The sequence below is a fragment of the Schistocerca cancellata genome, chromosome 2, assembly GCF_023864275.1.
Source record: "Schistocerca cancellata isolate TAMUIC-IGC-003103 chromosome 2, iqSchCanc2.1, whole genome shotgun sequence".
Classification (NCBI taxonomy): Eukaryota; Metazoa; Arthropoda; class Insecta; order Orthoptera; family Acrididae; genus Schistocerca; species Schistocerca cancellata.
Window position 1 is genome coordinate 992,837,710 of NC_064627.1, and position 20,979 is coordinate 992,858,688.

The 20,979-nt window shown below is 42.0% G+C and overlaps 1 protein-coding gene across 1 annotated transcript in view; it reads left to right on the top strand.

Annotated features, from left to right (window-relative positions):
- Positions 1-268: 268 nt before the first annotated feature.
- The window catches only part of LOC126160393 (craniofacial development protein 2-like), a 57,865-nt gene continuing 37,154 nt past the window's right edge, over positions 269-20,979 (top strand). Inside the window, exon 1 of the mRNA XM_049916904.1 lies at positions 269-1,354. Within this exon, the coding sequence (XP_049772861.1) occupies positions 269-1,354 (1,086 nt within the window). The remainder of the gene's footprint in view (positions 1,355-20,979) is intronic.

The window sequence follows — 20,979 nt, forward strand, 5'->3', positions numbered from 1 at the left end:
GTATGATATTGGCTTATCAAAGGCTAAAGGAAGAAAACCTTGAGTAAAAATTACCTGGTCCTCCGGGTTGGGGGTTGTGCAGTGGGCCAGCTCCTCACTCACATAAAAACATAAAAATGCTAAAAAACCTAATAATATGCCTCGGAAAAATTGGAACTTTGGACGACGAACTGGCAATGAGAAACGGAAAATTATGTTTGGATGCTGGAATGTGCAAGGTATTTCCACTAAAATAAATTTACTCCCTGCAGAACTTGACATGTTCAACATGGATTTTGTCGTACTCTCTGAAACAAAGAAGAAAGGCCAAGGAGAAGAAGAACTGGATAATTATGTACATATCTGGAGTGGGGTATCAAAAGCAGTAAGAGCCAAAGCAGGAGTCTCCATTATGATAAAGAAATCATGGAAAGAAAGAATCACAAATTGGACATTCATCAATCAACGTATAATAACTGTTGAAATGACATTATTTGCTAGGGAAGTTGTGATTATTGGCGTATATGCACCCACGAACGACACAAAAGTTAAGGAGAAAGATATATTTTGGGATACCCTCAGGGAGACTATTGAAAAAATCCCAAGAAGAAAGGAACTGATTATTATGGGAGACCTGAATGGAAGGGTAGGAATTAGAGAATCTTGTAGAATAGTAGGAAAACATGGAGAGGACGAATATAATGACAATGGAGAACGATTGATTGCAATTTGTGAAATATTTGATCTAAAAATTACCAACACATTTTTCAAACATAAGGACATTCATAAATATACTTGGCAACAGAACACCAAAGAACTTCGTTCTATAATAGATTATATTATCATTAGGCAAACAAGTAGTTTCAAGGCAGTAGACGTCAGATCTTATAGAGGAGCCCAGTGTGGATCAGACAACTATCTAGTTAAAATGAAGTCTTTCTGGCCATGGAAGAATGCAAGGAGTGATACAAGTAACATAAATGAAACGAACCAGACTGAGAAAGATGAAAATTTACTTTTGAATATTGACAGCCTACAAGACGAAAGTATCAGAACACTCTTTGCGGCCAGGATGGAAAGGAAACTGGTTGAATCATTTGAAGGAAGTACAGAGGAAATATATGACTATATAAAAGCTAATGTGAAAATCATAGCAACAGAGGTGTTGGGTAAAAAAGATAGCAACCACAACCGTGCAGCAGAGTGGTGGTCAGAGGAACTAGAGGTCCTCGTTAGAGAAAAACGAAATGCGTTCCTTCAGTGGTTGAATGATAAATCAGAAGAAACAAGGTCAATATACAAGGAAAAGAAGAATGAAGTGATGAAAAAAATAAGGATGGCAAAAAATGAAGCATGGGAAAGAACATGTGCCAAGGTGAATAGCAAATTAGGATTTGGGAGAGCAAAAGAAGCATGGTCAGTATTGAAAGGGCTTCGACAGGATACAAAAAGCAAAACTAATCTCCAACTGATAACACAAAAAGAATGGGAAGAGTATTTCCAAAAATTATTAAATGAGGACAGAGAAGAATATCTAGAAGAAGGAACAGGGGAAGATAAAGGACATGAAGATGATGAGATCCATATTTTAGAAAGTGAAGTACTTCAGGCCTTGAGAACAGGAAAGAATGGTAAATCACTGGGACCAGGCAATATCAATCTGGAGTGTCTGAAATATGGTGGTGACAAAATTGTGAAACTGATAACACAGCTCTTCAACAAAATGATACATGGAGATTCAATACCCAACGAGATGAAGCTAGGTTACATTAATACAATATTTAAGAAAGGGGATCGCAAAATTTGTTCAAACTATCGAGGAATTTGTGTTACAAACACATTAATGAGAATTTTTGCGAAAGTAATTAAAAACAAATTGGAAAAAATTTTAGAACCCAAGAAGAACAATGTGGATTCACGGCTGGGAGATCATGTGTAGACCATATTTTCACATTACGACAGATTTTGGAGAAACATAGGGAAAAATCAAAAAGTATAGGATTAATTTTCATAGATCTAGAAAAAGCGTATGATACTGTTCCAAGAAAATTACTTTGGAGAGCACTACATATGGCAAACATAAACCCTTCCTTGATTAAAATAATACAACAAATGTATAAAGATAACATTTGCCAAGTGAAAGTTGGTAATAAACTTTCACAGAAATTTAGAACAAGCAAAGGCCTTTTACAGGGCTGTCCCATGTCACCATCATTATTTAAAATCTATATAGAGATTAGCCTTAGAACATGGTCTCGTAAATGTAATAGTATGGGATTAGAAATAAGAGATGGAGTTTACCTACATCATTTATTATTTGCTGATGATCAAGTAGTCATAGCATAAGATGGGGAGGATGCTAACTATATGTGCAATCAACTAGCAGTAGCATACAAAACTTGGGGTTTGAAGATTAATTACCAAAAAACAGAATACTTGACTAATGATTCAGATGAGCTATACATTGAAGGAAAGAAAATCAAAAAGGTAAACACTTTCTGTTATTTGGGATCCATTTTAGAAATCGAGGGAAAATCAGAGTCAGAAATCAATAAAAGAATTAGTAGCGGACGGAGGGTCATTGGGATGCTTAACTCAGTCTTATGAAGCAGGAATGTAATGAGCAGAACTAAAAAATTAATATACAAATCCATATTAGAGAGTGTAGTTCTGTATGGAACGGAGACCTGGACAATTAACACGAAGCACATTAAAAAATTACAAGCTCTAGAGTTGGACTTTTGGAGAAGATCAGCAAGAATCTCCAGGAAAGAAAAGATAAGGAACACCGAAGTAATAAGGACAATGGAAATAAAAGAAAGAATATATGACGTAATGGATAGGAAGAAATTACAGTGGTACGGGCATGTACGACGAATGGAGGAAGCCAGAATACCAAAACTGATACTGGAGTGGGAACCGGAGGGGAGAAGAAGAAGAGGACGACCTGTGACCACCTGGCTCCAAAATGTACAGCACACAATGAGGAGAATGGGCGCAGAGGAAGAGGACACGCAAGATCGAAACACCTGGAGAAATATTTTGAGAGTATAGTTTAAGAACGTTTATTGTTTGTATTGCATTTTCCAAGTAAATTATTATGTTGGAGATAAGCCTCTGTAATGAGGAAAAGCTCAAAAAATAAAATAAAATAATACTTTCTTTCTTAAAGATCAGGTACCCGAGCACATTATTCCACATGACATTACTGAATGAAAATCCGCACAAGCATATTAACTTAATGGTTTGTTTTTCCCTAAGATTTGCAATGATTCTAATCGCAAATGGGCACCAGCATTTACCATCTAGCTGCAGTAAAATACGCTGATATTGCGTGTCGTACCCCTACTGCCGTCGGCCATTTTTAAGAACTGATTAAAGTTTCCAGGGGCTACGTGTGCTTCAGTTTGCCGCTTGCGTTCCCGTACAAAATGTGTATATTCTACTTATATATATTTGTGGTGGTACATTTAAAAGCTGAAGGGGTCACCCCTGTTGCATGAAGCACTGCACTATGTCATCAGTTTGCTACAGATCGCCACTGAAGCGTTTCTCTCCACAATTTATAGTACAAGAGAAAGGCCTGCGATGTTATGAAAGCTTTTCTCATTACGTCGCAGAGAATAAAAATACTAATTATTATGCAGTTTCGTGACGGGCGAGAGAAACTTTCAAAGACGACAAACGTAAGCAGAAAATATAGATAAATGAAACTGATTATTACTGTCAAAGATGTAAATTACTGTATTCACGTAATTATCAATCTACCGCATATTAATATCGTGAGACACGATACATCAAGCCATTAACGAGACTGCCGAAATCACTGTTCGAAGGTAACTGACCGATCAAAGTAACATGATTCTTACATAAAAGATATACGTAAGAAATGAAAGGAAATGATCGGGAACTCAGTCTCAGGTGAGTTCTTTTAAGCGATATCGAATAGGTAACGAGAGAACACGTAATGTGTTCCGCCGTTCTCCCCTCGAACAACTAGTCACCAATCCTTTCTTTACGGCCTCTGAAAAGAAAGATACAAATATTCGTACAAAGTAGTCGTTATTATCATGGGATATGGTAGGTCTAGTACTGCAGTTAAGTTCCACTTACCCATTTTTTTAAAAATCTTATATTTTTCTAAAGTTATGTTACACAGACACGCGTGTGCTTACTCTACAACAGCCAGACGAAAAAACACTCCACAGAATGGCAAGAAGAATTGAACTACGGATTCATTTGTTTACAGCAGAAGATATGCAGAGTTCGTTTCCGTTTGGCCTCTTTAGCAGTGGTTAGCACACTGAACTCGCATTCGGGAGGACGACAGTTAAAACTCGCGTGCGGCTATCTTGATTTCCGTGATTTTCCTAAATCGCTTCAGGCAAATGTCGTGATGAATTCTTTGAAAGGACATGGCTGACTTCCTTCTACATCCTTCCCTAATCCAAAGGGACTGATGACCTCGCTGTTTGGTCCCCTCCCTCAAATCAACCAACGAACCAACCTGTTTAGCAAAATACTCACACCAAACGTTTTTATTATGATTTTAATTGCAAGTCGTATTTTATACGCAAATAAACAGTATTAATACGATTAAGCGCCAAAGAAACTGGCGTAGGCATGCATATTCAATTACAGAGATACGTAAATTGGCAGAATACGGCGCTACGGTCGGCAACGCCTATATAAGATAACTAGTGTCTAGCGCAGTTGTTTATCGGTTACTGTTGCTACAATGGCACGTTATCAAAATTTAAGGGAGTTTGAAAGTGGTGTTATGGTCGGCGCACTAGCGATGGAACACAGCATCTTCGAGGTAGCGATAAAGTGGAGATTTTCCCGTACGACCATTTCACGTGTGTACCGTGAATATCAGGAATCCGGTAAACATCTCTGCAGCGGTCGGAAACGGACCCTACAAGAACGGGACCAACGACGACTGAAGAGAATCTTCCAGCGTGACAGAGGGCAACCCTTCCGCAACTTGCTGCAGATTTCAATGCTGGGCCCTCAACAAGTGTCAGCGTACGAACCATTCAACGAAACATCATCAATATGTGTTTTCGGAGCCGAAGGCCCACTCGTGTACCCTTGATGACTGCACGACACAAAGGTTTACGCCTCACCTAGGCCCATGAACACCGAAATTGGACTGTTCATGACTGGAAACAAGTTGCCTAGTCGGATGAGTCTCGTTTCAAGTTGTACCGAGCGGATGGACGTGTACGGGTATGCAGACAACCTCATGAAGCCATGGATCCTGCATGTCAGCAGGGGACTGTTGAAGTTGGTGGAGGCTCTGTAATGGTGTGGGGTATGTACAATTGGAGTGATATGGGACCCCCGATACGTCTAGATACGAGTCTGACAGGTGACACCTACGTAAGTATCTTATCTGATCACCTGCATCCATTCATGTCCATTGTGCATTCCAACGGACTTGGGCAATTCCAGCATGACAATGCTTCATGCCACACGTCTAGAATTGCTACAGAGTGATTCCAGGAGCAATCGTCTGAGTTAAACACTTCCGCTGACCACCAAACTCCTCAGACAAGAATATTATTGAGCATATCTGGGATACGGCGTTCTACGGATCGGAGCGTGGAATTTCAGATCCCTTAATCGGGCAGGTAGGTCAGAAAATTTGAAAAGGGAAATGGATAAGTTAAAGTTAGATATAGTGGGAATTAGTGAAGTTCGGTGGCAGGAGGAACAAGACTTCTGGTCAAGTGACTACAGGGTTATAAACACAATGTCAAATAGGGGTAATGCAGGAGTAGGTTTAATAATGAATAGGAAAATAGGAATGCTGGTAAGCTACTACAAACAGCATAGTGAACGCATTATTGTGGCCAAGACAGATACGAAGCCCATACCTACTACAGTAGTACAAGTTTATATGCCAACTAGCTCTGCAGATGACGAAGAAATTGAAGAAATGTATGATGAAATAAAAGAAATTATTCACATAGTGAAGGGAGACGAAAATTTAGTAGTCATGGGTGACTGGAATTCGAGTGTAGGAAAAGGGAGAGAAGGAAACGTAGTAGGTGAATATGGATTGGGGCTAAGAAATGAAACAGGAAGCCGCCTGGTAGAATTGTGCACAGAGCACAACTTAATCATAGCTAACACTTGGTTTAAGAATCATGATAGAAGGTTGTATACATGGAAGAACCCTGGAGACACTAAACGGTATCAGATAGATTATATAATGGTAAGACAGAGATTTAGGAACCAGGTTTTAAATTGTAAGACATTTCCAGGGGCAGATGTGGACTCTGACCACAATCTATTGGTTATGACCTGTATATTAAAACCGAAGAAACTGCAAAAAGGTGGGAATTTAAGGAGATGGGACCTGGATGAACTGACTAAACCAGAGGTGGTACAGAGTTCAGGGAGAGCATAAGGGAACAATTGACAGGAATGGGGGAAAGAAATACAGTAGAAGAAGAAAGGGTAGCTTTGAGGGATGAAGTAGTGAAGGCAGCAAAGGATCAAGTAGGTAAAAGGAAGAGGGCTAGTAGAAATCCTTGGGTAACAGAAGAAATATTGAATTTAATTGATGAAAGGAGAAAATATAAAAATGCAGTAAGTGAAGCACGCAAAAAGGAATACAAACGTCTCAAAAATGAGATCGACAGGAAGTGCAAAATGGCTAAGCAGGCATGGCTAGAGGACAAATGTAAGGATGTAGAGGCTTATCTCACTAGGGGTAAGATAGATACTGCCTACAGGAAAATTAAAGAGACCTTTGGAGATAAGAGAACCACTTGTATGAACATCAAGAGCTCAGATGGAAACCCAGTTCTAAGCAAAGAAGGGAAAGGAGAAAGGTGGAAGGAGTATATAGAGGGTCTATACGAGGGCGATGCACTTGAGGACAATATTATGGAAATGGAAGAGGATGTAGATGAAGATGAAATGGGAGATACGATACTGTGTGAAGAGTTTGACAGAGCACCTGAGTCGAAACAAGGCCCCCGGAGTAGACAACATTCCATTGGAACTACTGACGGCCTTGGGAGAGCCAGTCCTGACAAAACTCTACCATCTGGTGAGCAAGATGTATGAAACAGGCGAAATACCCTCAGACTTCAAGAAGAATATAATAATTCCAATCCCAAAGAAAGCAGGTGTGGACAGATGTGAAAATTACCGAACAATCAGTTTAATAAGCCACAGCTGCAAAATACTAACACGAATTCTTTACAGACGAATGGAAAAACTAGTAGAAGCCGACCTCGGGGAAGATCAGTTTGAATTCCGTAGAAATACTGGAACACGTGAGGCAATACTGACCTTACGACTTATCTTAGAAGAAAGATTAAGGAAAGGCAAACCTACATTCCTAGCATTTGTAGACTTAGAGAAAGCTTTTGACAATGTTGACTGGAATACTCTCTTTCAAATTCTAAAGGTGGCAGAGGTAAAATACAGGGAGCGAAAGGCTATTTACAATTTGTACAGAAACCAGATGGCAGTTATAAGAGTCGAGGGGCATGAAGGGGAAGCAGTGGTTGGGAAGGGAGTAAGACAGGGTTGTAACCTCTCCCCGATGCTATTTAATCTGTATATTGAGCAAGCAGTAAAGGAAAGAAAAGAAAAATTCGGAGTAGGTATTAAAATCCATGGAGAAGAAATAAAAACTTTGAGGTTCGCCGATGACTTTGTAATTCTGTCAGAGACAGCAAGGGACTTGGAAGAGCAGTTGAACGGAATGGATGGTGTCTTGAAAGGAGGATATAAGAGGAACATCAACAAAAGCAAAACGAGGATAATGGAATGTAGTCGAATTAAGTCGGGTGATGTTGAGGGTATTAGATTAGGAAATGAGACACTTAAAGTAGTAAAAGAGTTCTGCTATTTGGGGAGCAAAATAACTGATGATGGTCGAAGTAGAGAGGATATAAAATGTAGACTGGCAATGGCAAGGAAAGCGTTTCTGAAGAAGAGAAATTTGTTAAAATCGAGTATTGATTTATGTGTTAGGAAGTCGTTTCTGAAAGTATTTGTATGGAGTTTAGCCGTTTATGGAAGTGAAACGTGGACAAGAAGAGAATAGAAGCTTTCGAAGTGTGGTGCTACAGAAGAATGCTGAAGATTAGATGGGTAGATCACATAACTGATGAGGAGGTATTGAATAGAATTGGGGAGAAGAGGAGTTTGTGGCACAACTTGACAAGAAGAAGGGACCGGTTGGTGGGACATGTTCTGAGGCATCAGGGGATCACCAATTTAGTATTGGAGGGCAGCGTGGAGGGTAAAAATCGTAGGGGGAGACCAAGAGATGAATACACTAAGCAGATTCAGAAGGATGTAGGTTGCAGTAGGTACTGGGAGATGAAGAAGCTTGCACAGGATAGAGTAGCATGGAGAGCTGCATCAAACCAGTCTCAGGACTGAAGACCACAACAACAACAACATCTGGGATACCTTGCAGTGTGCTGTTTAGAAGAGATCTCCACCCCTTCGTTCTCTTACGGATTTATGGACAGCGCTGTTGGATTCATGGCCTTAGTTCCGCCCAGCGCTACTTGAGACATTAGTCGAGTGCTTGGCACGTCGTGTTACAGCGCTTCTGCGTGCTCGCGGGGGCCCTACAAGTCTTTAGGCAGGTGTACCAATTTCTTTGGCTCTTAAGTGTATGTTTCTATTGGTATACTTTCATCTCGCGCTTTAGACAGTTATGAAGTTACATGAGGGCATTGCATATATGAATTTCATGGCTAGCTCGTACAATTCTATACCGTCGATCCTGCTTTACACAGCGGACAAGTCTCTGACCTCCACACTGAGTGACACGGCGTGGGCGTCCAACAATTTGTCGCCGGCTCATAGGGTCACGGCCCTTTAATCACTTTCCACAGACGGTGACGACAGTAGCACGCGAACAGCCAGACCCTTCGGCGTTTCCGAGACGCTCATTCTCAGGCGTCTAACCATAACAACATCTACTTTGTCTATGTCGTTTATATCAGTGTATTTCCCCATTTGCGATCCATTTCGTAGCTTGAATGATTCCTCATTGGGCTCTGCTCTGGGTAATGTACCCGCAACAACACCAGGCGAAATTTAAACTCGTGGTCGACAATGGTCGTAAATAACATTTTGGTTCATCACTGCACGTCCCAGTAATACATAAAGTGCGAGTAAGATATCGTATATTGCTAGCATTGATCACCTTTTGTTCTTGCTCAAATGATGCCGTATTGTTATCTTCTTGGCGAGATATTTCCAAAGTTCATTGTCATCATCAGGAGTCCCCTGAGGAACAGCACCTCAGGAAGCACCCGTTGAAGACAACGCGCTACACTGTCCAAATATTGTGCCAAGAAGAGACAACAAGTGGCAGCATACCCGCGAGAACATTATACAGTACATACAGCTGCAGCTCCATTCTGTACTGGCTCACCAAATGCGCATCTCTTAAACACGGAAAACCGTTTCAAAGTGCTCTATTTTATTTAGTCAGAAACGCGATAGTGTAATAGACCGCAGCTACGTCCTCGAAAATACTATAGATCCCAACTAAAACGCAGTTTGCGAAACATGGTTGCCTTAAGAGATTGATGAAACACTGATCCTGAGAATTTACGCGATATCGTGAACCGATTAGTCAGTTACTGTGCGGCACTGAAACGTTATGGAAAGACAGTTAAACTGCACTGACATGGAATTTACTACATGCCGAGATGGTAGGAGGCAACCAGGAAATGGAAAACGAGAGTAGTACCGATTCCACGAGGCTACGTTCCGTTTCTCTGACAGTCCCGGGATGAAAAACATGCCACGTGAGGTGTTTAGCAGTTGTTCACCAAAGGCCTGTTACGCCATTTCTTGGCTGTTCCGACTGAGAGGTGACGCAGAACGCAGTTCTCAGAACGGAACACTTGCCTCGCCCGGTTCTCCCGCTCCTACCCCCACCACGTGCGGTACAGAGGCTCCAGTAAATGAAGCAGGGAACTCACCTCTTGCACATCGATAAGGGTTTACGTGTAGAGTAGAAGACAAAAAACACTCTTTCACGTCTTATGACCTACCGAGAAAAATTTCCAGGTATGTCACAAATAGCAAAATTTAATAACTGCGCTGTTTTATAGAAATGATATAAGGAACGTCAAGTCAAGGTTCTACGACTACATGATTAAAATAGACAAACGTAACCATCTCAGATTAGCTAATCCTTTAAAATACAGCAGTTAACGATCTACCAAAAAATAATGACATGGTAATCATCAGGACTAACAAACTTTTTTTTTGTTTATTTGACTGGTTTGATTCGTCCCGCCACCAATTCTTCTCCTCTGCCAACTTCTCCATCTCACAGTAGTTTCTGTGCCCCTCGTCCTCATTTGCTTTTTTGGATGTATTTCAAACTCCGCTTTCCCTCCCCTACAGTTTTTTGTCCTCAACAGCTCCCTATAGTACCGCGGAAGTTACTCCCTTAAGTCTTAACATGTATCCTGTCATCCTTCTTCTTGTCAGTGTCTCCTATGTCATCAATGGATCTTACCATTGATAAACTTCGCTCTGATTTTGAACTCCACTCTTCAACCTTTCTTTTATTTCAAGCACTGCCATGTACATACTGAACAGTAAGGACTAAAGACTGCATCCTTGCCTTACACCCTTTTCAATCGGAGCAGTTCGTTCTGGGTTTTCCATCCTTATTATTCCTCTTCTTTCTTAAACTTTTTGTATATTATTCGCCTTTCCCTATAGCTTGTCCCTATTTTCATCTGGATTTCGAACATCTGGTACAGTTTTAAATCGATGAACGATTTTTCTAAGTCGACAAATCCAATGTACGTGTCTTGATTTTTCTTTAGTCTTCCTTCTATTCTTGACAGCAATCTTAGAACTGCCTCTCTGGTGCCTTTACCTTTCCTAAACCCAAACTGATCGTCATCTAACGGATCCTCGATTCTTTTTTTCCTTTTCTTCTGTATATTATTCTAGATAGGAAGTTGGATGCATGAGCTGTTAAACTGACCGTCCGATAGTCCTCGCACTTATTAGCTCTTTGTGTCTTCGAGATTCTCTGGATGGTATTTTTCCGAACCCACAGTATAATGAATATCTCGTGAGAATTGAAACTTTGAGCCAGGCCGGGCCTCGAATCGGAATTTCCTGCTATGAGCAGCGGCCTTGACCATTACTACGGTGTCTGATAATTGCATTTCAGTGTACAGACGAGCAAAAGAAAGCAGGAGAGATACTGTCATTCCCCACAAGTTCACTAGATTCATTGACCATCTTAACAGTTGGGAATAATACAGGGTGTTTCAAAAATGACCGGTATATTTGAAACGGCAATAAAAACTAAACGAGCAGCGATAGAAATACACCGTTTGTTGCAATATGCTTGGAACAACAGTACATTTTCAGGCAGACAAACTTTCGAAATTACAGTAGTTACAATTTTCAACAACAGATGGCGCTGCGGTCTGGGAAACACTATAGTACGATATTTTCCACATATCCACCATGCGTAGCAATAATATGGCGTAGTCTCTGAATGAAATTACCCGAAACCTTTGACAACGTGTCTGGCGGAATGGCTTCACATGCAGATGAGATGTACTGCTTCAGCTGTTCAATTGTTTCTGGATTCTGGCGGTACACCTGGTCTTTCAAGTGTCCCCACAGAAAGAAGTCACAGGGGTTCATGTCTGGCGAATAGGGAGGCCAATCCACGCCGCCTCCTGTATGTTTCGGATAGCCCAAAGCAATCACACGATCATCGAAATATTCATTCAGGAAATTAAAGACGTCGGCCGTGCGATGTGGCCGGGCACCATCTTGCATAAACCACGAGGTGTTCGCAGTGTCGTCTAAGGCAGTTTGTACCGCCACAAATTCACGAAGAATGTCCAGATAGCGTGATGCAGTAATCGTTTCGGATCTGAAAAATGGGCCAATGATTCCTTTGGAAGAAATGGCGACCCAGACCAGTACTTTTTGAGGATGCAGGGACGATGGGACTGCAACATGGGGCTTTTCGGTTCCCCATATGCGCCAGTTCTGTTTATTGACGAAGCCGTCCAGGTAAAAATAAGCTTCGTCAGTAAACCAAATGCTGCCCACATGCATATCACCGTCATCAATCCTGTGCACTATATCGTTAGCGAATGTCTCTCGTGCAGCAATGGTAGCGGCGCTGAGGGGTTGCCGCGTTTGAATTTTGTATGGATAGAGGTGTAAACTCTGGCGCATGAGACGATATGTGGACGTTGGCGTCATTTGGACCGCAGCTGCAACATGGCGAACGGAAACCCGAGGCCGCTGTTGGATCACCTGCTGCACTAGCTGCGCGTTGCCCTCTGTGGTTGCCGTACGCGGTCGCCCTACCTTTCCAGCATGTTCATCCGTCACGTTCCCAGTCCGTTGAAATTTTTCAGACAGAGCCTTTATTGTATCGCTTTTCGGTCCTTTGGTTACATTAAACCTCCGTTGAAAACTTCGTCTTGTTGCAACAACACTGTGTTCTAGGCGGTGGAATTCCAACACCAGAAAAATCCTCTGTTCTAAGGAATAAACCATGTTGTCTACAGCACACTTGCACGTTGTGAACAGCACACGCTTACAGCAGAAAGACGACGTACAGAATGGCGCACCCACAGACTGCGTTGTCTTCTATATCTTTCACATCACTTGCAGCGCCATCTGTTGTTGAAAATTGTAACTACTGTAATTTCGAAAGTTTGTCCGCCTGAAAATGTACTGTTGCCCCAAGCATATTGCCACAAACGGTGTATTTCTATCGCTGCTCGTTTAGTTTTTATTGCCGTTTCAAATATAACGGTCATTTTTGAAACACCCTGTAGATACACAGAAATTAGCAGCATGATAGCAGACGAATTCAAAGAGTAGATTCATATCGCTCACAGTGCCGAGCAGCGTGCATTCAGCAACACAATGACAAAAAAAAAAAAAAAAAAAAACAGAATAATATGATGACAGCTGGACATAAATACGTTATATACATCTCCTAAGATGTGCTGCTCAGTGTGTTTTGTGCGCAGTTACAGCAGAAATATTTTTTGGCTATAAATAGCATCACACATGTACTTGAGGAACAGCGTATTTTCGAAGTACTGAAGAAAAGCAATTAGGAAATACTCTATTTTTAACCTAGAGATATACTCTTTATAGTTACATACAAAACAACAATGTATTACAGGTCCCTGATAACGTTTCAGAATAAATTAAGCTAAACGTGTACGACAAAAAAATGTTCAAATGTGTGTGAATTCCTAAGGGACGAAACTGCTGAGGTCATCGGTCCCTAGACTTACACACTACTTAAACTAGCTTAACGCTAAGGACAACACTCACACCCATGCCCGAGCTAGGACTCGAACCTCCGGCGGGAGGGGCCGCACGATTGGTGACATGGCGCCTCTAACCGAGCTGCCACTCCACGCGGCCGTGCATGACAAAATTCAAAATTTTTTACGTAGATGAGCTCTAGACAGACATCCAGATTAACATAGCGTATCACAGTAACCATCATGTAAACGAAATTTCTTTGTTGTTCTTCATTTCAGCCTCAGCTCACACATATGGTAACTAGCAGTTTCGACTTGTTAATAAAGTATCATCAGATGATTTGAATACATTACATAGTAACTTGTCAAACTACAACTCATAACTAGCATAACTGATTATTATGTAACGTATTCATATCATTTGATAATTGCTAGCTAAGGAGCCGAAATCAGTACTGATGCCATTTGAGTCATCTGAGACTGAGATATACAATAAAAGTCTTTCCCAAATTAAAATTTTTATAAACGCCTGATTTATTTTGGAAGAGGACCAATAATTCTTAACGGTCTAAGTAGTTGTGGTGAATCTAACCAGTGTTACTTTATAAAAAATATGTTCACTCTTTGTGAAGCAACCCATTTTTACATCCTGAAATTGTTTGCCTTGCCTAATATTATTGTAGGTTGAAACTTCCAGGCAGATTAAAACTGTGTGCCGGACCGAGACTCAAACTCGGGACCTTTGCCTTTCGCGGGCAAGTGCTCCAACAACTGAGCTGCCAGGAAGTTTCATATCAGAGCACACTCCGCTGCAGAGTGGAAAATCTCATTCTGGAAACATACCCCAGGCTGTGGCTAAGCCATGTCTCCGCAATATCCCTTCTTTCAGGAGTGCTAGTTCTGCAGGGTTAGCAGGAGAGCTTCTGTAAAGGTTGGAAAGCAGGAGACGAGGTACTGGCAGAAGTAAAGCTGTGAGGACGGGGCGTCAGTCGTGCTTGGGTAGCTCAGTTGGTAGAGCACTTGCCCGCGAAAGGCAAAGGTCCCGAGTTCGAGTCTCGGTCCGGCACCCAGTTGTAATCTGCCAGGAAGTTTCATATTAGCGCACACTCCGCTGCAGAGTGAAAATCTCATCTGGAAACATCCCCCAGGCTGTTGCTAAGCCATGTCTCCGCAATGTCCTTTCTTTCAAGAGTGCTGGTTCTGCAAGGTTAGGAGGAGGGCTTCAATAAAGCTTGGAAAGTAGGAGATTCGTAGACAAACCATTTTCTGGTTTGATACACAATGTATCCTTCAGTATCTCCGTCTACTCCTTAAACTTTCACCTTTCAAAGTATAAAATTTTCTGTGTTTGTCTTCTGTTTGCGACATTCTTGCATAGCTCTATCAGTCTGATGAAGACCTCTTTTTCTGTTTTAGCAATTTCTTTTTCTTAACTTGAATTGAAAGAAAATGTTCGAGAATATAGTATTTTACTTGCTGAAGGAATTATTAATTCCACTAATCTGTCCTTTATGTCTTCTTTGCATATACCATCCTGCTCAACGTTACTTCTACTGCTCATCAGAGTCCTTTGTTAGTGAATATGCTAGTTATAAGATACAGTAAGTGTCTTCAAAAATCAACAATGAATAGGCCTGTAATTCATTGCCGTATACTGCTGTCAAAAATGGTGGTATTCTAATACACATTCAGAGTTTTCCGACTGTTGCAACATAATATAACTTTTGTCAATGAAGCGTTAGCTGGGGGAATGATAACATTCAGGGCCCCACTCCATTTTCCCTGCAAGCTTATGGGATCACAGTATTTGTGCGGGATTGTGTGTGTATGTGGGGGGGGGGGGGGGAGGCGTTTGTGTTTGTGAGCCTCAGAGAGAGAGAGAGAGAGAGAGAGAGAGCGATAACAGGAGTGAGGTACCGCTCCCTTTCGACTGATTTCCCACGAGAATGCCAGGGAAATAGCGCGACACCAACAGCCCCAGACGCCCTTTTGCTGGAGTCCACCTGCCGCTGGCGATCAGTAACTCTTTCTGCGGGCAGATAACGGGTGTCGCAATCTCTCTCGTTTCCTGTGACGATAAGGCGAGCGCCAAAGCAGTGAGCTTGCGGATACTCCCCATTACAGTGTGTTGCTGTGAGCGTTAGCTGTTGTGCAAAAACCTTTTCCCAGCAGTCATCCTACTAGTTTTATATTTCCGTTTCCAGCAGTCTTTGAGAATGTGCCATTCGTTCAGGCCCCATCCGCAATCTAGCGAAGATATTATCCTTAAAAAAGCTCCGCAGTAACCAATTACATTAATGTGGAGTGCATTGTCCAGTGCGCTGCCGTTCAAACAGCCCACTCACAATAATCGACATGGATCTCGACCGTCACAGCGCCCTGGCAGTTCTTCGTAATCATTCATCCAGGGAGAGCGTCGGTAACGTTCTAAATCAATAATGCTGACTTACCGAGAATGAGCTTCGTCAGATCCAGAGCACCTTGCAAGATGAGAGGGATAGAGTTAATAATTGTAGCAAAGATATTTCCTATATCTTCTGTCGGTAGTTTCATTTTTGACCAACAGTATATGGAAACAAAGATGTGGAGGTGTAAATCAATGCTATGAGTGACAGTTTATCAGGCGAGATCATACTAAAATCACGATCAGGTTAACCTCTAGGGAGGGAGCTGTTTTCGGGTGATTCATGCAGATGTCCCACGTGAATTACTGTTGCAACAGTACTCGGAATGTATATTACATTACTACCATTTTTCACTGCGGCATACGACCTAGTTTTACCTTTTGGCATTTCAACTCTTTCGAACTCTTATGTTATTTTCTGACTCCCCAATTTTTGAACTATTTTATATCTCTACAGTGCCTTAGATCTGAAGATGGCCAGCACAAAGGCCAAAGCCGGTCATTATTTTTAAATATTTAAATGTACATGATTGCTTGCGGTCTTGACTGTTTCATTAAATGATAATTTGCAATATATCACTGTTTTATCTTCAACCATGTTATCTGAAATTAAGAATGAATTATATTCATTGATATTTTTTAAGACATTTACTAACGTTTACTAGTTCTTGTAGCCTGTTACTTACACCTTACATACGCTATGAAAAAGTAAATCTGTCCAGAATCGGTAGGTGAGTAAGCGCGATCCTGATGGAGATACTATGCACATGCCTTCCTCTGACTTGTGAACTGGCGTACCCATTGAGTTTTAGGAGCACCTACATATACACAACAAAAATAACATGAATTCAAATACGAAAATGCATAGAGCGATTGACAGATGCAGTGAAACTTCTTTTACCCAAAGGAATGACATCCAGTCAGAAATTAAAAATGCCATAAAATATGACAAGCAAATTTGTTTCTGAGTGGACTACAAGAAAACGCGTAAGGCTCTATGAGAAGATGATGGTGATGTCATGTATACTATGTGATCAGAAGTATCCGGACACCTGACTGAAAATAACTTAACAAGTTCGTGGCGCCCTCCATCGGTAACGCTGGAATTCAATATGGCGTTGCCCCAACCTTAGCCTTGTTGGCAGCTTCCACTCTCGCAGGCAGACGTTCAATCAGACGCTGGAAGCTTTCTTGGGGAATGGCAGCTCATTCTTCACGGAGTGCTGCCCTGAGGAGAGGTAAATATGTCGCTCGGTGAGGCCTGGCAAAAAAGTCGGTGTTCCAAAACACCTCAAAGGTGTTCTATAGGATTAAGGTCAGTTCTCCGTGCAGGCCAGTCCATTACAGGGATATTAATGTCACGTAACCACTCCGCCACAGGCCGTGCATTATGAACACGTGCTCGATCGTGTTGAAAGATGCAATCGCCATCGACGAATTGCTCTTCAACAGTGGGAAGCAAGAAGGTGCTTAAAACATCAATGTAGGCCTGTGCTGTGATAGGGCCACGCAAAACAACAAGGGGTGCAAGCCCCTCCATAAAAAAAATACGACCACGCCATAACAGCAACGCCTCCGAATTTTAATGTTGGCACTACACACGCTGGCAGATGACGTTCACCGGGCATTCACGACACCCACACCCTGCCATTGGTTCGTCACATTGTGTACCGTGATTCGTCACTTCACACAACGATTTTCCAGTGTTCAAAGGCCAGCCAGTGTGGCCGAGCGGTTCTAGGCGCTTCAGTCTGGAACCGCGCGACCGCTACTGTCGCAGGTTCGAAGCCTGCCTCGGGCATAGCTGTGTGTGATGTCCTTAGGTTAGTTAGGTTTAAGTAGTTCTAAGTTCTAGGGGACTGATGACCTCAGATGTTAAATCCCATAGTGCTCAGAGCCATTTGAACCATTCTCCACTATTCAATCGTCCAATGTTTCCGCTCCTTACACCAAGCGAGGCGCTGTTTAGCATTTACTGGCGTGATGTGTGGCTTTTGAGCAGCCGCGCGATCGTGAAAACCAAGTTTTCTCACCTCCTGCGTAACTGTCATAGTACTTGCAGTGGATCCTGATGCAGTCTGGAATTCCTGTGTCATGGACTGGATGGGTCTGCCTATAGCACATTACGACCCTTATCAACTGTCGGCAGTCTCTGTCAGCCAACAGACGAGGTCGGCCTGTATGCTTTTATGCTGTACGTGTCCCTTCACGTTTCCACTTCACTATCACATCCGAAACAGTGGACCTAGGGATGTTTAGGAGTGTGGAAATCTCGCGTAGGCACGTATGCCACAAGTGACACCCAATCACCTGACAACGTTCGAAGTCCGTGAGTTCCTTCGAGCGCCCCATTCTGCTCTCCCACGATGTCTAATGACTACTGAGGTCGCTGATGTGGAGTACCTGACAGTAGGTGGCAGTACAATGCACCTAATATGAAAAACGTGTGTTTTTGGGGGTGTCCGGATGTTTTTGATCACGTAGTGTATCTCGATCATTTACAAAAACCGTCGTATTACATTCATCAAATACGCTTGATGTCAAACAAACAAGTGACAGGAGGAGAACCCCCTACCATCGACAGTAGACGCTGGTATGAGGTGGCTCGCTTACACGCAGCAACTATACACCCTTGTCACAGAGCGAAATACAGTTGAGGCAACACTATGGCAGAAAAATTATGACAAACAGTTTAGCAACAATTTCCAGTAATTCATTGATTGATACTGTACATTACTTTGGTCTAAAGATGGCCGCGGCCATAGTTTAAAGTTCACTGACACTGATTTATCTTTGTCTCGGGTCTAGACTTGAATCCAGTGAAAGATAGCTATTATCACTTGTAGAAAATCCATTTTGACTCTTCTTGGCGGCGACTGAAGGAAACGGTCCAGGCAGTGTTCCGAGTACTGTGCAATACTGTGCGACTCTGATACTAACTGAGGCGGAGGAGGAGATTACTGTTTAACGTCCCGTCTACAAAGAGGTCAGTACAGACGGAGCACAAGCTCGGATTAGGGAAGGATGGGGAAGGAAAGCGGCCGCGCCCTTTCACAGGAACTATCCCGGCATCTGCCTGAAGCGATTAGGATGGCATGACGCGGGTTTGAACCGTCGTCCTGCCGAATGCGAGTCCAGTATGCTAACCACTGCGCCCACCTCGCTCGGTGATACTGAGAGCGGCCGTGTGTCCACGTACAACTCGTCTCGCAGATGGACCTCCACTTGAGAACTATTTGAGGGCTGGCCTCAACTCATATCACCCCGGACTACAAGTCCATTAAAAAGAAAAAATCAGCTGCATCTGGGAATTGGACAGCTATCTTCCATGCAGAGCTGTGTTCTGCATCTTCTAGAGTACACAGTACGTCTCTTTCTGAATGAGGAAGGCAAATGCTATAGTACAATGTAATGTTCCGATACGTTGTTTCGAAACAGTTTGTGTTTTGTATTCTAATAAACCTACACATTTTATCATCTTCAATGTCTACTGTATAAGTATGTCCATATAAGCGCAAATGAGGTGCGAGAGCGCTAATCATGTCGCAGAAAGTATGAAACTATCACTTAGGCGTCTTGGCAGTTTCGTATTTCCTGCAGCAAATGCGTTGCTTTCGTGTCGCGTGACTTTCATACTTTTCAATTGGCTGAGGACAGCCGTATCTGAAGACAGAAGAACCACCATGAACGGAACTGGAGATGGGAGCAAACTGCAGAAACACACATTCCGTTAGTATGGGTAACTACCCATCCTGCTAATTTCCATCTACACAAAGGGAATCATTGTGGATAATAGGCACAGTGACTACAGACTCACAAATAATTCGAATAAATAACAAAATATAACAGAAAATTTTTTTGTCTTTCAAGGTGTTTCGAACCGTTACTATAAATTCACCATGCTTCCCGTACACCATTACACTATCAGTGATTTGTCAAACAAATTGCTTGTAATTATACCTACATCAAATTCATGTATATGTCTAATAACTGTCACTCTACGCCTTTTTTTATTCAAAATGTTGTAGGCTTACTTGCGGTTTCTTAATATGATTACTGTACATGAACAGAGAAGCGTATGTTATAAAAAAAGTTTAATTTAACTGAATGATTTTCACATATTTATTATTTTGAATATGAATAGTATGCGTTGTTTTATTGTTTGGTTAGTGTTTATAAAGCAGATGTTACGCCATTTCGAAACAGGACAGTCAGCTAGAAACGAAGCTTTATTTTCGGATATCTTAAGCTTCATGCTATTGCTTGTCAAAAAGATTTCGACACTCTTGAAAGAGTTTCATGAAGTGGTATGTTGTGTTTCAGTACCTGTGCCGAGCCCGAATCTCGTCCGACACAGAGTGGAATGAAACATCACTGTTTCGGTACAATTAGTCCGTTCCAGGCACAGGTGGACTGAAACAGCCTTATTTTGAAACAACGATACTGTTTCTGTGTCTGGCTCGAGATCGAATCTGGTCCGAGACAGGGGCGGAATGAAACACCACTGTTTCGAAACAGTGAACCACAACCGTTCCGAAACACTGAAACAGTTCCACGTATCGATACACTGTATCGAAACAGTGGCCAAGTCTACTCACACGTAAATCTCTGTAGAGAGAAATCAAAAGATATAGTTTGACAAATAAGTTTTCAAAAATGTTCCTTGTATTTGAATTCCTTTTGGGTGTTTTCGCACTTTCGTGGTATATGTGACTTGCCGTATTTGATGTGAGGTGCACAATTATTCCCCAACTGTCAGCATATCATATTCATGAGCTTAGTAAATTAACTGGGTTTATTGCGAAAATTTAATTCCGTCTTACGCAGCATGTGCGTTGAGTTAAACTGAAGGATATGATGCTAAATAAATCAATTAGAGTGCATATTATTTGTCGAAGGTATGAGACCTATGTGCCATTATTAAAATCTTTTTTGCCTAAAAGAAACACTGAAAATGGTGTCATTTATAGCTGTAGGTTTGCCAGAAGAAACAGACAGCTAGCTACACAGGCTGCCGGTAATAACAGGCACAAGAGAACCAACACGTAGACGACCAGAAGAACTGAGGAAGGACCGAGAAAGTTGCTTCGCAGCGTGACTCTAACCACTGCGAGAGATCTGTGCACGTAGAATATACAAGTCACACCATGGTTCGAATTCCACCATAAACTGAAGTGGCCCCTGTGTCTAGTGGGGTGAAACGCTTCTCGAGTCAGGAGAAAACAGAGGCACACGCTTGCAAAGGACTATGCAGTATGCACTGCAGTTTTCAAATCACTCTTGTAGTTGATGATAGTTTTAGTTACAGATTTA